Source organism: Podarcis bocagei (assembly GCF_964188305.1).
Source record: "Podarcis bocagei genome assembly, chromosome: Z".
NCBI classification, from domain to species: domain Eukaryota; kingdom Metazoa; phylum Chordata; class Lepidosauria; order Squamata; family Lacertidae; genus Podarcis; species Podarcis bocagei.
The window spans coordinates 17,950,630-17,971,575 of record NC_138140.1 but is presented as its reverse complement, the minus strand read 5'-3'; the positions used below and the strand labels follow the sequence as shown (position 1 = coordinate 17,971,575).

Sequence of the window (20,946 nt, the reverse complement as noted above, 5' to 3'; positions counted from 1 at the left end):
TCTGAGTGCCCCCACCACTGACTGCATCCAACAATTGCATTTGCCTTCTTGGCAGGAAGTTCACATGTCTTCCTGGGATCAGCTGCAATCTTCCTGATGATCGGCCCCCCCTCCCCCGTTTCCCATACACTGAGTCCCCAGCCGTTAATAAAAATGCTTTCATTGCTGGCCCTTAAACGCCTGACCTTTCACATTGGACTGTTGAATTTCATTCCATTGCTGTTACTTCAGTTTGTGAGGTCATCCTGTTCGTTGTGGAAAAAAGGGAAGAAGAGGAAAATTCTGATCCTCTCCTGCACTACTTGTTTGTGAGAATGTTATACTGGAATAAAGCTGTATACCTTTCCTGTCCATTCTGGAACATCTATATCGAGCCAACCCTATCTAGCTGAATCCCTCTCCCTTAAAAACATACAAGAATCCCTACACATCACTTCTTTGGTATAACTCCCAATTCTCATCCCTGATAGAAAAGAAGGCATGCAGTGTGAAATCAAGCGCAGAATAATGCAGTGCAAGAATTGGAGCATGCTTACTCGTGTGTCAATCTATGTCAATGGAACTTTCTCACAATGCCCTATGGGAAGCCCCCAAGCACAACCCAAATGCTACAGCAATACTCTCCCCATTTGTGAATCCCAGCAACTGGCTATGACCCTTTCTCCCAAATAAATTAAGGTTCCAGTCCTCATGTCTCTAAATAAAGCGATGGCCTAAACAAGAAGCTGTCTTATACTGAGCAAGATCATTTGGTCCCTCTAGTTCAATGTTATCAACACTGACTGGCAACTGCTCTTCAGGATTTCAAATAAGGAATCTTTCTTGGCTCTACCTGGCACAGGTGTATCCTGGCTTCCTTTCACCCTTGGCAAGGAACTGTCTCGCCCCCCCCCCCCCAAAAAAAACTGATTTACTACAATAGCGGCATTACTACATTTTACATGACTTAAGTACTTGAAGGTGGGACACGGGTGGCGCTGTGGTCTAAACCACTGAGCCTAAGGCTTGCCGATCAGAAGGTCAGTAGTTCAAATCCCCGCGACGGGGTGAGCACCCATTGCTCTGTCCCTGCTCCTGCCAACCTAGCAGTTCAAAAGCACATCAAAGTGTAAGTAGATAAATAGGTACCACTCCAGCAGAAAGGTAAATGGCATTTCCGTGTGCTGCTCTGGTTCACCAGAAGTGGCTTAGTCATGCTGGCCACACGACCCGGAAGCTGTCTGCGGACAAACACCAGCTCCCTCAGCCAGTAAAACAAGATGAGCGCCACAACCCCAGAGTCGTCCGCAACTGGACTTAATGGTCAGGGGTCCCTTTACCTTTAAGGGTATTATTTTACTGTTGTTAGCCGCTCTGAGCCTGGCTTTGGCTGGGGATATAAAGAAATTATTATTATTATTATTATTATTATTATTATTATTATTATTATTATGTACTTAAAGCATCCAGTGTGAGGGCAAGGCAAGGAGGAAAGACCAAAAAAAATGCACACCTATGTGCTGATGTGTGCTGGAATATTGAGAAGCTGCAACAGCAGTGGCACATTGCCACTCATATAGTCTGATAGGACAGGTGATTTTTGCGGGTTGTGGTGGTGGCGGCCCTGTGCCCCCTGCAGGGTCCGGTTTCACCAACTCCTAAGAACAGCTCTGCTACCTGGGGATGCCATTGGGGATTAAACCCAAAGGAAGGCAGCAAATGCTCTAACCACTGAACGATTGGTCCTTCTCTTTTCCTCTTGCCTTGGACACGGAAAGAAAGATTTCACAACAGCATTTTCAGAATAATGCTGAATCACTCAGAACTCTTCCATTTCTGCCCTCTTGCCCACTGGGAATTTGCCTGAGTCTAAAGAATAAAACCAACCCGTTTGATTGCAGAAAGGGAGCAAACGAAATAAGAGGCAATCAAGTTCCCTCCCTTGGCTTCACTGTCCAAAACATAGGAGTGCCTGGAAATTCCAAGTCTGTGATGGAAAGAAAAAGGCGAAGCCAGTGAGACTCCTACTCTATTAGTCAGTGTTGCTGCCAGCTCTCTTCCTGGCAGGGCTCCTGTGCTCTTAACAGCCTAAGTCTGAGCAGTAGAGAATAGGTCCAACAAATTTCCCCCCTGAATGGGCCTGTGGAAAAGCCAGAGGGATGACAGGCCTCTTGTATCTTTCTAACAGCTGTGCAGAAATGGCTTTTCAAAAATATACCTGTGAATGAAATAGGCTCAAATTCTTCTACATGGCCCCATTTATTTTCTGGCTGTTTCGCTCACCCTGCAGTTAAATGCAGTGTCTGAATCCCCATTTGATGCCACAGAGGAGCACCTAAATTATCGGCCCTTTACCAGGAGGGAACCTCTGGTCTGAGGGCCAAATGCAGCCCCTGCCCCCCCCAGCAACTAGCCCCACTGTTGTTGGTGTTGTTTTTCTTTCCCACTCCACCCCCAACTTCAACTACCCCACTGTTGGTGAATCAGCTTAAGTGGCCAGGCTGTGGAGGATCAAGCCCACCTCTTCTGGGATCCTAAATCTGTCCACGCATCAAGGGGAAGAAGCTAGGGAGAACATAGAGCATTAGGTCTATCTAGCTCAGTGCTGCCTGCAGAAGCTCTCTGGGGTTTCAGGCAAGGGATGTTGGGATGCAGTGATGGGCATCAGCTTGAGCAGCTTTAGAAGAGGATTGAAGAAATTCATAGAGGAGGCTACTAGGCACAGTGGTCATGTTCTGTGTTATGTACTGAAGTTCTCACCCTGGGCCAGCAGGGGGATACTGTAGATAGTTATGCAAATAAGGGATCGAAAGTGATGTTCAGTGATTGGATAGTTTTAGAAAGTTGTTACAGTTACGCTGTACTGGAGCTCTATATAAGCAGGCTGACTGAATCCTTCAGTTCAGTTCTGTTCTGGCCTGTGAATAAACAAGAGCTGTTTGAAGAATCGCTGTGTCATCTGATACGTTCACCGACAACTTAACATTCTGCCACCATGGTCAGTGGCAGTAATGTTTCTGGATACCAGTTGCTGGAACCTACAGGAGGGAAGAGGGGCCTTGTGCTCAGGTCCTGCTCGTGGGCTTCCCTTTGGGGCATCTGGTTGGCCAATGTGAGAACAGGATGATGGACTAGATCAGCCATTGGCCTGATCCAACAGGCTCTTAAACCCCGCCTGGACCTAAGACCTTCTGCATGCAAAACATGTGTACTGCCGTTGAGATTACTCTTCTCCTAAAAAGTAAGATACTAGCCCTCATAGTTCTGAAGAAGAGACTGAATTAAATAATTGAAATTGAAATACTTTATTGTCACTTGTACAACTTGTATACAGTTAGATTACATGAGCACCTCCCATTCTGCTCTCTTAGTCTTATTTCCCCTCGTTTACTGAGGCGCACACACCAAACTCAAAAGTCAGTTGCCCTGTTGTTATCTTTTCATTCAGCAGCCTAACAGCCCACGGATAGAAGCTGTTCTTTACCCTGTTGGTGCGACTAATCATGAGTCTATATCTTCTGTCTGAGGGCAGGAGATCAAGAAAGTGCCAGCCAGGGTGTGAATCATCCCTGAGAATTTTCCTCCCTCTCCTGAGGCAACATTCTTCCATCTTGTTCAGTACTGTCTACACCGACTGGCAGTGGCTTTCCACTGTTTCATACAGAAGTCTTTCCTAGCCCTACCTGGAGATGCCATTGGTGGTTGAGCCTGGAACCTTCTGACCACAAAATAGATGCTTGGCCACAGAGCCAAGACCCTTCCGCTAAACAGAAAGCAAGATTATTCATCATTCTGAATAAAGGGCTGAATTAAACAGGAACACTGGAAAGTCCCATATAATGAGCCAGACTATTGGTCCATCTAGTTCAGCATTGTCCACACCGACTGGCAGCAGCTCTCCAGGGTTTCAGGCAGGGGATATTCCTAACCCTACCTGGAGATGCCACTAGGGACTAAACCTACGACCTTCTGCACACAAAGCAGATGCTCTGCCACTGAGCTGTGGCCATTCTCTAAATGTGGCTCCCTCACAGTTCACTTTCTTTGCATTCAGCAGAGAGAGAGAGAGAGAGAGAGAGAGAGCGCAAAGGCCCTGCCATGGTGCCCTCAGCACTTTTCTGACCAGGCCTTAAGTAAACTTCTCTGAAAAGCTATCCGGTTGTCAGGAATGTAGTAGAAAGATAAATATGGGGCTGTGGGGGAGGCTGGGAAATGCAGTTGGGGTGTGATTGATGCCTTCCTGAAGTTCTGTTTGCCTCTCTGAGCAGCCTTAGGGGTATGGGTTCAAATTACTCAGAAGCCCCTCGACCTATTTCCTCCGGCCCCAGAAAACTAACCCCAAGGCAGAAGGCAGCAGCAATGTGGATGTATTATCATGGCTTTATTGCAGACAACAGACCCTTCTAATATTTGATAAGAATTTTATAACTGTTGGCAATTAATAACATAAATAAAAAATACACAATAATGCAACTGAAAAACAGAACTGCAATACTAAACGTATACATAGTTATCTTGCCTCGATAATGGACTGAATGAGAGCCAACAAACTCAATCCCGATAAGACGGAAGCACTCTTAGTGGGCAGTTCCCTAGACGGGAGTGCCTTCCATCAGTTTTGACTGGTGACTCACCTGTGCCTCTAACTGGACAGGGATAGCCTAACATCTGCTGCCTATGCTCTGGTAACCTCTAGGTTAGATTACTGCAACTTTGAAGATGGTTTGGAAACTTCCACTGGTACAGAACTCAGTGGCTGAGTTGCTCACCAGGACAAGACGCTTTGAGCATATAACACCAATCCTGGCCCTGCTCAAAGTAGAGCAACCCAAGGCAATCAGGTAGCCCTCCCACCACATGTCAAAGAGAAAAACAACTACAGTGGTACCTCTAGATACGAACGGGATCTGTTTCGGAGCCCCGTTCGTATCTAGAAGTAAACATAACTAGCGACGGTGTGTCTGCACACACGCGCCGCTTTTCGCCGCTTCTGCGCATGCGCATGACGTAATTTTGAGCGCTGTTACTTCCGGGTTGCCGAGGAGCGCAACTAGAACGCGCTCAACTCGAAGCGTCTTCAACCCGAAGTATGACTGTACCAAACTTTTAGAAGACATCTGAAGGCAGCCCTGTTTAGGGAAGCTTTTAATGCTTAATAGGTTATTGTATTTTAGTGTTCTGTTGGAAGCCGCCCAGAGTGGCTGGGGAAATCCAGCCAGATGGGCGAGGTATAAATAAATTATTATTATTATTATTATTATTATTATTATTATTATTATTATTATTATTATTATTTACAAGTATTATAAAGTCTGTCACATCGATGATGAAGCAGATTTGATTTCTGCTTTTCCAGAGGGTCAGATCTAAACCAACAGGTTCACTTCCAGGCAGAGAGGGAAAGATTTAGGACACACTCCCTGGAAGCCAGCAGACTCTCCTTCCTTAGAGATTTTTAGACAACCTCCCAGAGGGTACTCTTAGACCTACCCTGGAGATACCCTGGCTGCCAATAACACACACACGATTCTAGTTCTCATGGTTTTGAATAAATGAGAACCAAAGAAACTGTCTTGCACCAAGGCAGTCTGCTGGCCCATCTAGCTCAATACTGCCTACAGGGGTCAGCAAACTTCTTCAGCAGGGGGCCGGTCCACTCTCCCTCAGACCTTGTGGGGGGCCGGACTATATTTTGGAAAAGAAAAAAAGAGAACGAATTCCTATGCCCCACAAATAACCCAGAGATGCATTTTAAATAAAAGGACACATTCTACTCATGCTGATTCCCGGACCGTCTGCAGGCTGAATTTAGAAGGCGATTGGGCCAGATCCAGCCCCCAGGCCTTAGTTTGCCTACCCATGGCCTACACAGACTGACAGCTGTTCTCCAGAGTTGCAGACAAGGGGTCTGTCTCAGCCTTTAAGGTTGGAAATTGAAACTGGAACCTTCTGCTAGCAAAGTAGATGCTCTACCCACTAAGCTACATCCCGCCAATAAATAAAGCAAATGTCTAGTTTCCACTAAGGATTGAATTAAATCACTCTATCTAAGCTCAGCATTGTTGACACTGACAGGCAGCAGCTTCCCAGGGTTTCAGACAGGGAATCCTTCCCAGCCCTACACGGAGACTCCTGAGCCATGTCCATGCAGCTGAGGCATAACCCTTTCCCAGACCACAAAAAGCACTCTGCAGGTGCCCCAAGAGACCATTCAACTTTAGTGTTACAGATTTCCAAGGCTGGCACTGAAATAACTTGCGGCGGGAGCTCTGATAAAACCCTATCAAGCAAGACTTAAGCAGCGGCAACTCCAGCCATGGAGCTAAAGCCTGCATGCATCTAAAGTTTGTAAAGAGCGGATTAAAAATAATTATTCCAGTTCAACTGAGTCTATACATGTACAGTAGTACCTCGAGCTAAGAACTTAATTCGTTCCGGAGGTCCGTTCTTAACCTGAAACTGCTCTTAACCTGAAGCACCACTTTAGCTAATGGGGCCTCCTGCTGCCGCTGCGCCGCCGGAGCACGATTTCTGTTCTCATCCTGAAGCAAAGTTCTTCACCCGAGGTACTATTTCTGGGTTAGAGGAGTCTGTAACCTGAAACATCTGTAACCTGAGGTACCACTGTATTTGAAGTTGAGAATATATTGCGGCAATGCATGATTATTCATATTTCTTTCAATTAACCTAAAATAAAGAATAGTGTTCTTAAATACAAATACAGTGGTACCTCGGGTTACATACACTTCAGGTTACATATGCTTCAGGTTACAGATTCCGCTAACCCAGAAATAATACCTTGGGTTAACAACTTTGCTTCAGGATGAGAACAGAAATCGTGCTCCGGCAGCGCGGCAGCAGCGGGAGGCCCCATTAGCTATAGGGTTGCTTCAAGTTAAGAACAGTTTCAGGTTATGAACGGACCTCCGGAACAAATTAAGTACATAACCAGAGGTACCACTGTATCTTGTTTGCCTAAGTAATCCATTATCTATATAGATCATGTATCTTGTAACAATAAATTTGGATTAATCAGTGCTTGCACTTTTATCATTCCAGCCCACCCAGGCAGGTCGTTTTAGGGAGAATGCCGTGGGCTGGCAAGAGGGTGCCAGCCTTGATCCCCGGTTCACATTCCTGCTCTGAAACCACTGATAGTTTTGCACTGGATCTGGACCCCTGGAGAAGGAAGCAGCAGGGCTTGGTGGGGCGGGCGGGTGGAGGAAGCTCACCTCCTTCCAACAAAAGGCGAATGTTTTCCGTATTGTGGATCTGAACCCCATCACTGCTGGCTAGAGCATGCAGCAGAGCGGTCTTTCCTGGGGAAGGAGGGACAAAGAGCATAAGAATGTGAGAGGAGTCAGTATCAGGCCTATCAAGCCCAGCCTCCTGTTCTTGACTGACCAACCAAATGCCCACAAGCAGGAGCCAAGGAGGGAAAGGGGGAAAGGCCAAGCCCAGGAGGATAGAGGCAACTGACCACGTTTATCAACTGCATTGACATCGGCTCCAAGTTCCAAAAGTCGCTTTAGGCAAGGGAGGCGTTCTGGCTCTTCGCTAGCCAGATCTAGGGGGCTGCTTTCATGAACCTAAGGAGGAATGGGATAGAGGAAACATAACTGGCTGCTTTTATTGATGCCTTTACTGCAGCAGTGATGAATTTCTCCTAGTTTGAGGGCTGCTTTCCCTCTTCTGCAGAAAACAGCGGGCACAGTGAATATGAATTTCCCCTCCATGTATATGGTCAGCTGGTTTCTACATGCGCTCGGACACCTGTGTCCTTCAACCGGGCAAGCAAGTGACGTGAGCAGAGTTGAAGGATTTGTTTCCATCCAGGCAACACTCAAGGACGAAATCTGGGACCCTGGACCCTGCCTTGACCCCTGCTTTCTTGACCAACTATGTCTTATCTTATCCTATTTTTCATACAAGTTCTTTTCCTTGGAAAGGGGAGCGGAAGAAAGTCAACTCACAGCCTTGTGGCAACTTTTGAAAGCTAACTTTTTAAAAGAGCATAAGGTTTTAAACCCTACATGCACATTGCATCCTATGAACAGAGAAGCAAAATTTGGGATGGGGATTTTGGATCAGGATCCCACTCCATCCCCAGCCTGCAATGTTGTTATCAATCTCCCTCTCCCTTTGTTAGTACACCTACTCCTTTCACTACACAGGTGGTGGCCATTTGGGGTGGGGGGGTTGTGTTTCTGACCCCTCTATGTGTTGGCAGAGTCCCAGCCCTGTTTTCGGGCCTCTTCTGGGTCGGCAGTGACGAGCGTGATCATGTGCCAATCAGACATGCGTAAAATGGTCGCTGCCTGTATGGTTCCTGCCATACTCCAAATATGCGCCTCTTTACTCTGCCCAGACACTCAAGATGCAAGAATAAAGTGGGTCCTAAACAGATGCAATCGTAATTGATCTCAAACCAATTTTTTTAATGCTTGCGTTTTAAATAGCTTGCGATCAGGCCACTGAGAAGCCAAATCCATGATAAGAATAAGTGCCAGCATGGTGTACTGGTCAGCATGCTGCACTAGGAGCTGGGAGTGACCAGGGGGCCATGAAGCTAACTGGGTGTAACCTTCGGCCAGTCACTGTGTCTCTTAGTCTGATCTACCTCATAGAGTTAAGAGAACCATCTGCACCACTCTAAGTTCCGTGTGTGTGTGTGTGTGTGTGTTTGTGTGTGTAAGGTTTGACATCAATGTTAATAATGGAAATAAAAATGGCAGCAGCTTACCCTGTCTCTCCGGTTGATGTCTGCACCTTCCTGCACCAACAGCTCTACCATGTCCGGCTTGTTCCGCATCACGGCGATGTGCAAAGATGTATAATAAGTGATTGGATCTTTTGGAAACACAGAAACACACATTTATTTATTTATTTATTCACCAATTTGGCACAGTTTGTTAATTTGTCACACTGAAACATCCTTACCTTTCTTCCAAGGACCTCAAGGTGACCCGGTTCCCATGCCCTCGCAACAGTCTTACAAGGTAGGCTAGGCTGCAGGTGAGATAGCGACCGGCCCAACTGTCGCTCAAGGGACCTCCACGTGGTTGCATGGCAAATTGGAACTCTGGTTTTCTAGTTCCACAGCTCTTATCCACTGTGCCTGACTGCCTCTCCTAGCAGGGTAACTGGCTGTTGGTTTTTAGGAAACACTGAACCCTTGCATGTTCAGGGACGTTGTTCTGATTTTCAAGGAGCTTAAGGTGGGGTACACATTTGCAAGGCTGGGACTGAAATAACTTATGGTGGGAGCTCTGATATAACCCTATCAAGCAAAACTTAAGCAGCTGCAATTCCAGCCATGGAGCTGAAGCCTGCATGCATTTAATGTTTGTAAAGAGTGGATTAAAAATAATTATTCCAGGTCAACTGAGCCTATAGATGTACAGTGGTACCTCAGGTTAAGTACTTAATTTGTACTGGAGGTCTGTTCTTAACCTGAAACTGTTCTTAACCTGAAGCACCACTTTAGCTAATGGGGCCTCCTGCTGCTGCCAGGCCGCCGGAGCACGATTTTCTGTTCTCATCCTGAAGCAAAGTTCTTAACCCGAGGTACTACTTCTGGGTTACCGGAGTCTGTATCCTGAAGCATCTGTAACCCGATGTACCACTGTACTGTACAGTATCTTCTTTTCCGCTGGGGAAGTCTGCCCCCTGCTGGCCGCTTGATCCGGCAGCGGTTTAAACCAAAACCTCCAGCCTGCAGAGGGCACTTAGATAAAAAGATACATGAAACTGTGGGGAGAGCGAGAGCGAGCGAGCGAGCAACCAAAAGAGAGAGAGAGAGAGAGAGTGCTGCAGCTGTTGGCTGCAAACTGTATAAAAGTGCAACTCAAGAGCTCGGCATCCTTCCGCTTCCTGCTAACCCGGAGGCACGCCGTGCAGGTAGGAGACGTGGGACCAATAGGACGGGATGGGAGTTGGGAATTTGCGGAGAGGAAGGTGGTTGAAATAAACGTTTTAATGGGCTACCTTGATACAGGGGTTTTGTTTTTACTGGTTTTAGCAAAAAGGCTTTATTTATTAAGTTACTTGAAAATACAGAATTTAAAAATCTTGCTAATCGTTAACTGTAGGGCTCTTAAAAAAATTAAATTGCAAACTAGGGTTGTCGGAATTGCAGACTGGGGGTTTCGGACGCGCAAAGGGATTCTTCCGGCACGGTGTGTGACGGGGAGAGAAGGCTGCTCTGGTTATCCATGCTGAACGTAGTAATAATTTGGTTCCATTTTACAGAGCACTTCAAGCTAGTTCAGACGCTTGGTTCGAGAAAGGTCCCCTGCCCGTGAAATCGTTCCTAACAGCCTTGTGAGGTGGGCTCGTTCCCATGTTTGTAGCGACTGGTTTTGGAATCAGGTGGCAATTTACCGAGATGCTGACTTTTGTTTGATCATTTGTATTTTGCTGCGTATAAACCTTACTTTGTCTGCGTTGATTTTCTTGCCCTTACTTGGGGGGAGGGGGACAGGGGATTCACGTATTTCTATGGGGAAAAGAGAAATGTCATAAATTCATGTAGTGACGATGACAAAGCACTTGAAAATAAATATTAGCTTGGCAGGTTCAAACTTTTTAGCTTTGTTTACTAAGTGCAAGAAAAACAAGCAGGCTAAATTGGATAGCTCATTAGTCCCGGGATGGGGAATAGTTCGTCAGCCCTCGCAGTCGTGGCAATGGCTAGGAATGGTTGGAGTTGTATTGTAGTTCAGCAACATTCAGGAGTAGGGGGCACAGCGTTCCCCACACCTGCTCTTGGTCATTAGAATGTTTGCCCCATTCAAAATTTTACCCCAGGTGGTTAGCATTCATTGCAATTGTCGTTGTTTTTTTTACTGGAAGTGAAAAACGAAGTAAAATGCCTTTCCTTGAGGAAACTCCCCCCCCCCTTTTTTTGTCAGAAGGGTAGCCTTTCCCTTTAAACCTTTCCCACGGACTTCCTTTTAGTCAGATTCGTGGAGTTAAGTTAACAAGCTACAGTACAGCTGCAGTGGTAATTTGGGGACAGTGGTAGTTTGGCAGAGCCAAACATTCAAAGAAAGAAAGACTCTTGAAATGGTGCAGCATTCCCTACTTTTAAAAAAAGATTTCCATGAGTGCTCCTGTACCATTTACAGGGAAGTGATTTCCTTGACAAAAATGAAAACATCAGAACTTTGAAAACAATTGTGTTATGTGGACATGGACTAGACTAGAGTGAGTCAGTGCCCTTTCACTAGCAGCAGCACCTATCACAGAAGCTGTGATTTTGCAAAGTGGAAGAAAAAGGTTGAACCCCAGTGTGAGCAGTGTGGTGTAGTGGTTAGAGTCTGTAGGACTAGGACTGGGGAGACCCAGGTTCAAATCCCCACTTAGCCATGATGTTCACTGGGTGTTACTGTCCTATACATGCCTAAACGTAAGTCCCACTGTGCTCTCTGTACAGCCTGTTTTGCTGTGGCTGGTTACAACCTTCCAAATGCCACAGACTGCAAAAAGACCCAAATAAATTCTCTACAAAAAAATAATAGAAAGTGCTGCTTCATTCGGGGTGGGGAATAGCCATTCTGTTTTTGCGCCTGTAACCCAGGTTCCAGGAGCCATGTAGCTTTTCTATCCTACAGTGGACCTGCTGCCAGTCAGTTTTGGCCAGGCATAGGCAACCTTTGGCCCTCCACATGTTTTGTCTTACAACTCCCATGATCCCTAGCTAACAGGACCAGTGGTCAGGGATGATGGGAATTGTAGTCCAAAACATCTGGAGGGCCAAAGGTTGCCTATGCCTGGTTTTGGCCATACTGAGCTAGGTGTAGTTTCTCTGGGCACTGTGTAGGATCATCGAGTGGCATGGAGCCCTTGCAACTTGCCTCATGGTAGATTTTAAAAAATGTGGTAGATTAAAAAAAAGTTTCCTTGGGTGTGTGGATCTGAAATGCAGACCCACCCTGCCCCTGGAAAGAAAAGTCACAGGTGGCCTTCTTGATAAGGATAGGGTCTCTTTAACTTTTTGAATGCTGTGAGATCATACCTCTTGCTGTGGATTAATTTCATAGAATCATAGGCGCAGTTAACTGTTGCAGCTTTCTCTGCTCATAGTTGTGAAGAATATTCTTATGTTATGAATGGCCCTACAGCTCTGATTCTATATCAACAGGGCAATGGCAGTTGCAATGGAGAGTTCTTATCTAGGATGGGAGGGGCAAGGAAACTCTAGACCTGTAGAGCTTAATGACTGTGCTACTCCACATAAAGACATGCATTTAAAGGATGGGGGTAACCTTCCACTTGCCACTGTATCACTCCTTCCCAAGGCAGGAACGTCATGTCTTGAGCTACTAGTCTCCTGGGTGGAGTGGCCCCAGTTCCATCCTGTAGCTACTGGTCCTAGCAAGCTGAGAGCAGGAGCCCTGCAAGACATCAAGTTGTTTTGTTGCTATGGCATCTTAAGGATGGACCCTGGCAAAGGCTGTCTCCTTAATCTCTGACAGCCTTGCAAAAAGTTCCCTCTAATGACTAGCCCTGAAAGGCTTACAGCTGGCCCAGGGGGCCATGTTTACCACAAGTCATTGGCGGCTCGTTTGCTACCTGGCAAGGGTGTCGTCCAGTCCTTACCTTAGGTGAGTAGTCAGAGCTGGTAATTACCGTATTTTTCGCCCTATAGGGCGCACTGGCCCATAGGACGCACCTCATTTGGGGGGGGGGAATGAATAAAAAAAATTATTCCCCCCCAGCCGCGGGGCTGGGGCGGGGGAAGCCCGAGCTTCCCCCAGCCCCCAGAACAGGCTGCCGCCCGAAAGCCTTGCGAGCCCGCGGGAACTCCCGCCGGGCACGCAAGGCTCGCGGACACCTGCGCAAAGCACGGGGCGTCCTCCGGAGGGCGCTCCGGGCTGCAGGCTGCCGCCCGCAAGCCTTGCGCGCCTGGGGGAACTCCAGGGGAAAAGGCCTTTTAAATAGTGCTGTGCTGTTTTTACTATATCAATTTCTGTATTTCAATAGATTCATTCTCATATTGTTTAAGTTCTATTATAGTATTAATTAAGCTACTATTTTTAAATAAGTTTTAGCTTTCTGTATTTGTTCTGTGTTTTAATTTGTATCGGTCACCTTTAGTCACAATTTGGGGGAAAGGCTGGACATTATTATTATAATTAATATTATTATTATTATTATTTATTACTTAATAGCAGCAGCAGCAGAAGCAAGAGAAGGGTTGAAACATTGCTATCCTACTTAAATGGTTAACCTGTATTGTGGGTTTTGGGAAGGATGTGCTAACAAGCCCTGTAGGATACATATGGTTGTGAATGACAGCGATGATTATGAAGAATTTATTTTTTGGTAGGCCGAGGAAGCAGCTTTAGATTGGCTCTCAGACCATTTCCTAAATGAATCACAGAAGGGAGTCGAGCAGAATGCCTTTCCTCCATGGCTTCCGACGGATCATCTTTGAGTACCAGCCATTAGTTGACGAGATCTTGGAATGTATGGATCCTCTGGTGCAGGACATGATGGTCAGGTAACTGGGAAGCTGCTTCCCCGTCCGTGTAGACAATACTGAGCTGGGGTCTCATTCAATTCAGCCCATTCTTCAGAATTATGAGGACTAGGATCTTTGAGGGTTTTATACAATCAAATGGCATCTCCATGTTGACACTTATAATATCCCCTGCCTGAAACCCTGCAGAGCTGTTGCTGCTGTCAGTCAGTGCACACAGTACTGAGCTAGATGGACCTGGTGGTCTAATGTAAAGGGGGGCGGGGAAATCACATTAGTTTCTCCTACCCACTCTGGCCCTACCCACCGCTGGCATGTGGCCCCCAGAATGTGGCCCAGAAGGACATGTCTTCTCATTGGCACACAGCTCTTCCCTCTGAGCTGACTACTGATTGGCTCTTAATCGTTACCAAACCACCACCGCGGAACTTTGCCCTCCTCCTCTGGTCATTGTGGTGTTTTATTTGCCTTGTTTTCTTGTGAAGCCCCAGCGCTGTGGTAGAAGACGACAGGCGGATTGCGGCCCTTAACAATCTGCTGGAGAGGAACGCCAACTCCGTTTACTACCAAGAGGGTGTGAGCTATTCATTGCTGAAGATGGCGGAGTATGGGGTAGTCCAAGCCGCAGAGGCCCTCCTGCGTGGTGGGGCGGACATCACCTTTGAAGGTTGGAGGGGGACCTGGTTCATGCTTCCAGTCTTGCATATATTTTAAAATTACATAAATCATTGGGATAGCTATTTATGGAGGCTGTATTTTTATATATAATTTTTCATGATTCCTCCCCTCCCTCCCCCCCCCCAATGTTTCCTTTCTGGTTAGGAGCGACCTGTTTTGGTTCTTTGTTTCTGCTGGGAATTGCAACGCCCCGTTTTATGTGACACCATTTTAATTCAGTACAGGCGACCCCCGTTTTTGCATGCGTTCCAAGAACGTGTGGCCATGCACGTGTGTGGGACGTTTTCAGAACCGGAACAGGGCAGAGTGGGGGGGAAGGCAGGGTGGTGCTGAGGGGCTTATGCGAGTGATGATCCAGAATGCAACCCGCACGCAAATAGGACATTGCCTGTATTAAAGGCAAAAAAGGCTATTCCACCAGTGTGGTGTAGTGGTTAAGAGTGGTAGACTCGTAATCTGGTGAACCGGGTTCACGTCTCCACTCCTCCACATGCAGCTGCTGGGTTACCTTGGGCTAGTCAAATTTCTTTGAAGTCTCTCAGCCGCATTCACCTCAGAGTGTTTGTTGTGGGGGACGAAGGGAAAGGAGATTGTTAGCCGCTTTGAGACTCCTTCAGGGATATCAAATCCAAACTCTTCTTCTTCACCTGGCCTGATAATCCATTTTGAGACCCAGATGAGGAAGCGAAAAGTGGGGTATAATTTTTCAATTCAGTAGTAGTTGCACCCCTGATGTCCATTAGGCTCCACCTCCCTAAGTCGCTCTTTTCTACTGTCAGGTACTGCTAGGTTCACCTCTCTGCCATCAGGTTCCGCCTTCCTTTTCCCCAAGCTCCACCCCTTGTCTCCTAAGCTCCTCCCCATGAGCTTCAGTGTTCTAAAGGTGCCCATGGGTGTGTGATGTCACACAGAGGTTCCTTCATAGGCTGTCTCTCTAACAACATGACCGCCTCCCAGCAAGGCCGGTTTGACAGTTGGGCCCGGAAGGAGGGCCTTTGACTGCTGGGAGCCATGAGGAGGAAATGGGTAGGGGGATGTTTCCTGGCCTGCTGGCTCCCGTATTACGAGCCTGACGTGAACACCGGTAAGCATCTTTCTCTTCCCCCAGTGCTGACAACAGCCTTGTTGTGTGGGCAGACAGTCCCCATATCCAAAGGACCAATGATCAGGAGTCTTTATTAGGCGATGCAGCAGGGTGATGCAAGGGTTAGGATGTCAGATTACAAGACCTGGGAGACCAGGGTTCAAATCATGTACACAGCCACATGAAGCTCTCTGGATGCAACCCTTGGGGCCAGTGTCATTGTTTCTTAGCCTAAGCCTACCTCGCAGGGTGGTTGTGAAGATGGAACAGGGAAGGGAGAGAACCCCACCTTAAGCTCCTTGAAAATCAGAACAACATCCCTGAACATGCAAGGGCTCAGTGTTTCCTAAAAACCAACAGCCAGTTACCCTGCTAGGAGAGGCAGTCAGGCACAGTGGATAAGAGCTGTGGAACTAGAAAACCAGAGTTCCAATTTGCCATGCAACCACGTGGAGGTCCCTTGAGCGACAGTTGGGCCGGTCGCTATCTCACCTGCAGCCTAGCCTACCTCGTAGGATTGTTGCGAGGGCATGGGAACCGGGTCACCTTGAGGTCCTTGGAAGAAAGGTAAGGATGTTTCAGTGTGACAAATTAACAAATTGTGCCAAATTGGTGAATAAATAAATAAATGTGTGTTTCTGTGTTTCCAAAAGATCCAATCACTTATTATACATCTTTGCACATCGCCGTGATACGGAACAAGCCGGACATGGTAGAGCTGTTGGTGCAGGAAGGTGCAGACATCAACCGGAGAGACAGGGTAAGCTGCTGCCATTTTTATTTCCATTATTAACATTGATGTCAAACCTTACACACACACACACACACACACACACACACACACACACACACACGGAACTTAGAGTGGTGCAGATGGTTCTCTTAACTCTATGAGGTAGATCAAACTAAGAGACACAGTGACTGGCCGAAGGTTACACCCAGTTAGCTTCATGACCCCCTGGTCACTCCCAGCTCCTAGTGCAGCATGCTGACCAGTACACCATGCTGGCACTTATTCTTATCATGGATTTGGCTTCTCAGTGGCCTGATCGCAAGCTATTTAAAACGCAAGCATTAAAAAAATTGGTTTGAGATCAATTACGATTGCATCTGTTTAGGACCCACTTTATTCTTGCATCTTGAGTGTCTGGGCAGAGTAAAGAGGCGCATATTTGGAGTATGGCAGGAACCATACAGGCAGCAACCATTTTACGCATGTCTGATTGGCACATGATCACGCTCATCACTGCCGACCCAGAAGAGGCCCGAAAACAGGGCTGGGGCTCTGCCAACGCATACAGGGGTCAGAAACACAACCCCCCACCCAAAATGGCCACCACCTGTGTAGTGAAAGGAGTAGGTGTACTAACAAAGGGAGAGGGAGATTGATAACAACATTGCAGGCTGGGGGTGGGGAGGAATAGAGAAATAATATGGAACCATTGAGATCCTGATCCAAAATCCCCATCCCAAATTTTGCTTCTCTGTTCATAGGATGCAATGTGCATGTAGGGTTTAAAACCTTATGCTCTTTTAAAAAGTTAGCTCTCAAAAGTTGCCACAAGGCTGTGAGTTGACTTTCTTCCGCTCCCCTTTCTAGAGAAAAGAACTTGTATGAAAAATAGGATAAGATAAGACATAGTTGGTCAAGAAAGCAGGGGTCAAGGCAGGGTCCAGGGTCCCAGATTTCGTCCTTGAGTGTTGCCTGGATGGAAACAAATCCTTCAACTCTGCTCACGTCACTTGCTTGCCCGGTTGAAGGACACAGGTGTCCGAGCGCATGTAGAAACCAGCTGACCATATACATGGAGGGGAAATTCATATTCACTGTGCCCGCTGTTTTCTGCAGAAGAGGGAAAGCAGCCCTCAAACTAGGAAAAATTCATCACTGCTGCAGTAAAGGCATCAATAAAAGCAGCCAGTTATGTTTCCTCTATCCCATTCCTCCTTAGGTTCATGAAAGCAGCCCCCTAGATCTGGCTAGCGAAGAGCCAGAACGCCTCCCTTGCCTAAAGCGACTTTTGGAACTTGGAGCCGATGTCAATGCAGTTGATAAACGTGGTCAGTTGCCTCTATCCTCCTGGGCTTGGCCTTTCCCCCTTTCCCTCCTTGGCTCCTGCTTGTGGGCATTTGGTTGGTCAGTCAAGAACAGGAGGCTGGGCTTGATAGGCCTGATACTGACTCCTCTCACATTCTTATGCTCTTTTCCCCTCCTTTCCCAGGAAAGACCGCTCTGCTGCATGCTCTAGCCAGCAGTGATGGGGTTCAGATCCACAATACGGAAAACATTCGCCTTTTGTTGGAAGGAGGTGAGCTTCCTCCACCCGCCCGCCCCACCAGGCCCTGCTGCTTCCTTCTCCAGGGGTCCAGATCCAGTGCAACACTATCAGTGGTTTCAGAGCAGGAATGTGAACCAGGGATCAAGGCTGGCACCCTCTTGCCAGCCCACGGAATTCTCCCTAAAACGACCTGCCTGGGTGGGCTGGAATGATAAAAGTGCAAGCACTGATTAATCCAAATTTATTGTTACAAGATACATGATCTATATAGATAATGGATTACTTAGGCAAACAAGATATACCGGTATATGCATTGAAGAACATTATTCTTTATTTTAGGTTTTTTGAAAGAAATACAAATAATCATGCATTGCCGCAATATATTCTCAACTTCAAATACAGTGGTACCCCAGGTTACAGATGCTTCAGGTTACAGACTCTGCTAACCCAGAAATAGTACCTTGGGTTAAGAACTTTGCTTCAGGATGAGAACAGAAATCGTGCTCCGGCGGCACAGCGGCAGCAGGAGGCCCCATTAGCTAAAGTGGTGCTTCAGGTTAAGAACAGTTTCAGGTTAAGAACCGACCTCCAGAACGAATTAAGTTCATAACCAGAGGTACCACTGTACTTCCAGCACTATTCTAAACATGTTATTAAATGTCTTTGGTATTACTTTAAATAAGGGTTAAGATATATTTGTGATAGAGGGCCTTATATATTATTTTTTCTTTCTCTTCCTTAGTTTGGCTTTTATTGTATTTTGTTGAATACTTTTAGTAAAAATTGATTGGGGAAAATAGGAAAATGGTGGTGGTGATGCCAAGGGTCACTGGAAAAAAAAATTAAACTGTCTGTTTCTGTATTGTTCCCGCCCATCAGGAGCCAATGTGAAGGCCACAACAAAAGATGGTGACAGCGTCTTCTCCTACATCATCTTCCTCCTTGGAGAGACAGTGGGAGGTGACGAAGAGGAGGTCCGGACCATCAAGAGCTTCTGTTTCCAGGTCACTCAGCTGCTGATGACCCATGGGGCCAACCCTAGTGCGTGCCCAACCTATGAATCCCTCACCCACCTGTGCCTGAAGAACTTCCGGCTCCACTTTCCCCTCCTGCGCTTCCTCCTGGAGTTTGGGGCGTCATACAACTGCACCCTCCATGGGCCCGCCTGTTGGTCGGGCTTCAGTATTATCTTCGAGCAGCTTTGCTCCCACTTGAGCGGGTCAGAGGACGACGCCTTCTCCGCCGACCTCTTTCAGAAGGCCGAGACGGTGCTGGAGCTCATGGCCTCAAGCTCCCAGACCATCAAGCTGCCCATCAACTTTGAGATCAACCTCAGCCACCTCAGTGGGTTCCATAGGAAGAGGATCTCAGACCTCTTCACCAGCCTGAAGCAGCTGGAACACTCCCCTCCCACCTTGAAGCAGATGTGCCGGGTTTCCCTGCGGCAGCATCTCAGACCCTGGCCCATCGATGAAAAAGTCAAGGCCCTCCCGCTTCCCAACTTGTTGAAAAAATATCTCCTTATAGACCCGAGCAGCTCTGCGGAGGCGGCCGTCTGACTTCAAGGGTGGACCAAGAAGACTGATCTGCCAAGCGGGTGTTTCCAGCCTGAGGCCTTCAAGCCACACACACCAGTCAATTGTGGACATGGGTGTTGGTCACGCACAGGATGACATTTGCGGGATTGCCGCACAGGGTGTTACTGCACCAAACTCATTCACACACGTGGTCTGGTCTTTTGCTCCGCAATGGACGAATGCATAACACTTGGATGTTTCCAAATCTGCAGCTCAACTGCTGATTGTTCTGAAGGAGGGACAAGTCCATTTTCTGGACCTGAGTCATGACTAAACTGAATTCTGCTCAGTGTCTGCAGAAGGTTGGAGGCCTTCATTTATCTGAACAATATTACCTCGTGACTTTTATAAACAGCTGTTCTGAGCAACCTGGCTTCTAACAGGGAGCGAAGCGTCCATTCCTCTGGGTCATTAAACATGTGTTCTGCACCAGCAAAATGTTGTGCCTCTAGTGTCTTGCTTGGTTGTTTTCAAGTTGCTTTGGGTTGTCCTGGGGTAACAGTGACTTGACAAATTTAATTTAAATAAAATAAAAGCAACAATAGGCCAAGTAGCAGGAAAAAGGGGTGGCAATAACATCTTCACGACATCCTATGCTACGCTGGGTGCTGCTTTTGCAAATGGGAAGTAGATGTTTTCATACTTGTTGCCTTATTGATATGTATACTGCCCTTCACCCATAGGTCTCGGGGAGGTTCACAACATATTGCAGATTCTGTTTCTGCCCTTCAGAACAGAAGGTACCATTCCTCATGAGGCTTTCTTGTGCTAGGCCATGAGCCAAGGGCAGCCTTATCTAGTCCACACAGTGACTCAACCATTTTTGTGTGTTTTCAAAGGCAGTATGGTGATGGTTGTTGTAAGCTGATACACAGCAAGGTTAAGTGTGAAGAACTTTTTTGACCCGCTGGGCCAGATCCTTGATAAGTGGGAAGGCCACACACCTGTCATTCATCTGACAGAGCACAAATGAAGCAAGACTGATAGGGGAGGGGTTCACTTTACTAGTGTTTCCAGAGGGGAACAAACTAGCAACGCAGCACCCACCCCTGATTTGGAAAAAAACAGCCTTGTTCCTCAGAAAGGGTGATGACCATGTGCTCACCACCAATTGGGGAAAAATATCCATTGTTTATAAGTACAAGATAGACATCATTTCAGGGTGGCCCCTTGGTTCAGCTGTATTTTCCCACCTCCCGGAAAGCATTTAACCAAACGCACAGGCTACATTCACACCATACATTTTTTAAAAACCCAGTGACACTTTAAACCATCACAGCTTGCCCCAAAGAATCCTGGGAACTGTATAGGAGACTGCTGTTCCCCTCAAGGCGCTACAATTCCCAAAGTTCCCTAAGTAGGAGGGATTGTTAAACCACTCTGGGCTGCTCCACTGGCACTCTCCAGAGACCCCTCAACTGGGGTCTTATCAACAGTCATTTCATCTTTTGGCAAAAAGGACAGAAGGGCCCCACTCCGTTGGCTGTATTGAGGGACCAGCTTCATTTTGCACCCGTGAGCAGTCATTCCAACTGCTTTGGCAACTCCTCTGGGCTTTGATTTTTCCCTTCCTTTCTGGTTCTTATAAGAACACTTACACTTCAACAGTGCCTGAGTTTTGCTTGCCTTCATCCCCACCCCCTTCCTTTTCCTCTTTGTAGGTCGCACCTGCAAATCTTGTATAGGAAGGAATTTGTGTGCTGCTGACCTGGCACTACGTGCTCTGGGCGCCTTTTCTGATGAAGCAGAGGGGTAAATAAAAACTCTTCACAACAAAAAGCAGGAGCCTCAATGTTTCTCTATGGTTGTGAAGAGTAATTTAGCATTTAGGTGAAAAGTGGACCCACAAATGGTGTTATTGTT

General features: G+C 47.0%; 2 protein-coding genes across 6 annotated transcripts; one reads left to right on the top strand and one right to left on the bottom strand.

Annotated features, from left to right (window-relative positions):
- Nucleotides 1-7,014: 7,014 nt before the first annotated feature.
- LOC308578478 (ankyrin repeat and SOCS box protein 6-like) lies at nt 7,015-8,884 on the bottom strand. The gene is made up of 3 exons (XM_081178921.1): nt 8,723-8,884; nt 7,460-7,568; nt 7,015-7,298 (listed from the first exon to the last, which is right to left on the bottom strand). Exons 1-3 carry the CDS (start codon nt 8,852-8,854, stop codon nt 7,030-7,032), a joined length of 510 nt encoding a protein of 169 aa, XP_081035047.1. The 5' UTR covers nt 8,855-8,884; the 3' UTR covers nt 7,015-7,029.
- Nucleotides 8,885-9,732: 848 nt separating this feature from the next.
- Nucleotides 9,733-19,521, top strand: ASB6 (ankyrin repeat and SOCS box containing 6). Of its 5 annotated transcripts, none has more exons than XM_081178812.1 (7): nt 9,733-9,879; nt 13,313-13,486; nt 13,951-14,132; nt 15,881-15,987; nt 17,180-17,288; nt 17,450-17,536; nt 18,386-19,521. In XM_081178812.1, exons 2-7 carry the CDS (start codon nt 13,356-13,358, stop codon nt 19,063-19,065), a joined length of 1,296 nt encoding a protein of 431 aa, XP_081034938.1. In that variant the 5' UTR covers nt 9,733-9,879; nt 13,313-13,355; the 3' UTR covers nt 19,066-19,521. The 5 variants fall into 5 exon arrangements, with proteins under 5 accessions (XP_081034938.1, XP_081034941.1, XP_081034940.1 ...); XM_081178815.1 differs by lacking the exon at nt 9,733-9,879 and adding an exon at nt 9,916-9,936; XM_081178814.1 differs by lacking the exon at nt 9,733-9,879 and adding an exon at nt 10,026-10,307.
- Nucleotides 19,522-20,946: the final 1,425 nt, after the last annotated feature.

Excerpts from the sequence above, each read along its gene's own strand:
- LOC308578478 (XM_081178921.1), bottom strand. The coding sequence starts at position 8,854 with ATGTGTGTTTCTGTGTTTCCAAAAGATCCAATCACTTATTATACATCT. Across the intron at positions 7,569-8,722 it reads ACATCAACCGGAGAGACAGG|GTTCATGAAAGCAGCCCCCT; the intron begins GTAAGCTGCTGC and ends ATTCCTCCTTAG. Across the intron at positions 7,299-7,459 it reads CAATGCAGTTGATAAACGTG|GAAAGACCGCTCTGCTGCAT; the intron begins GTCAGTTGCCTC and ends CTCCTTCCCCAG.
- ASB6 (XM_081178812.1), top strand. The coding sequence starts at position 13,356 with ATGAATCACAGAAGGGAGTCGAGCAGAATGCCTTTCCTCCATGGCTTC. Across the intron at positions 13,487-13,950 it reads GTGCAGGACATGATGGTCAG|CCCCAGCGCTGTGGTAGAAG; the intron begins GTAACTGGGAAG and ends TTTCTTGTGAAG. Across the intron at positions 17,289-17,449 it reads CAATGCAGTTGATAAACGTG|GAAAGACCGCTCTGCTGCAT; the intron begins GTCAGTTGCCTC and ends CTCCTTTCCCAG.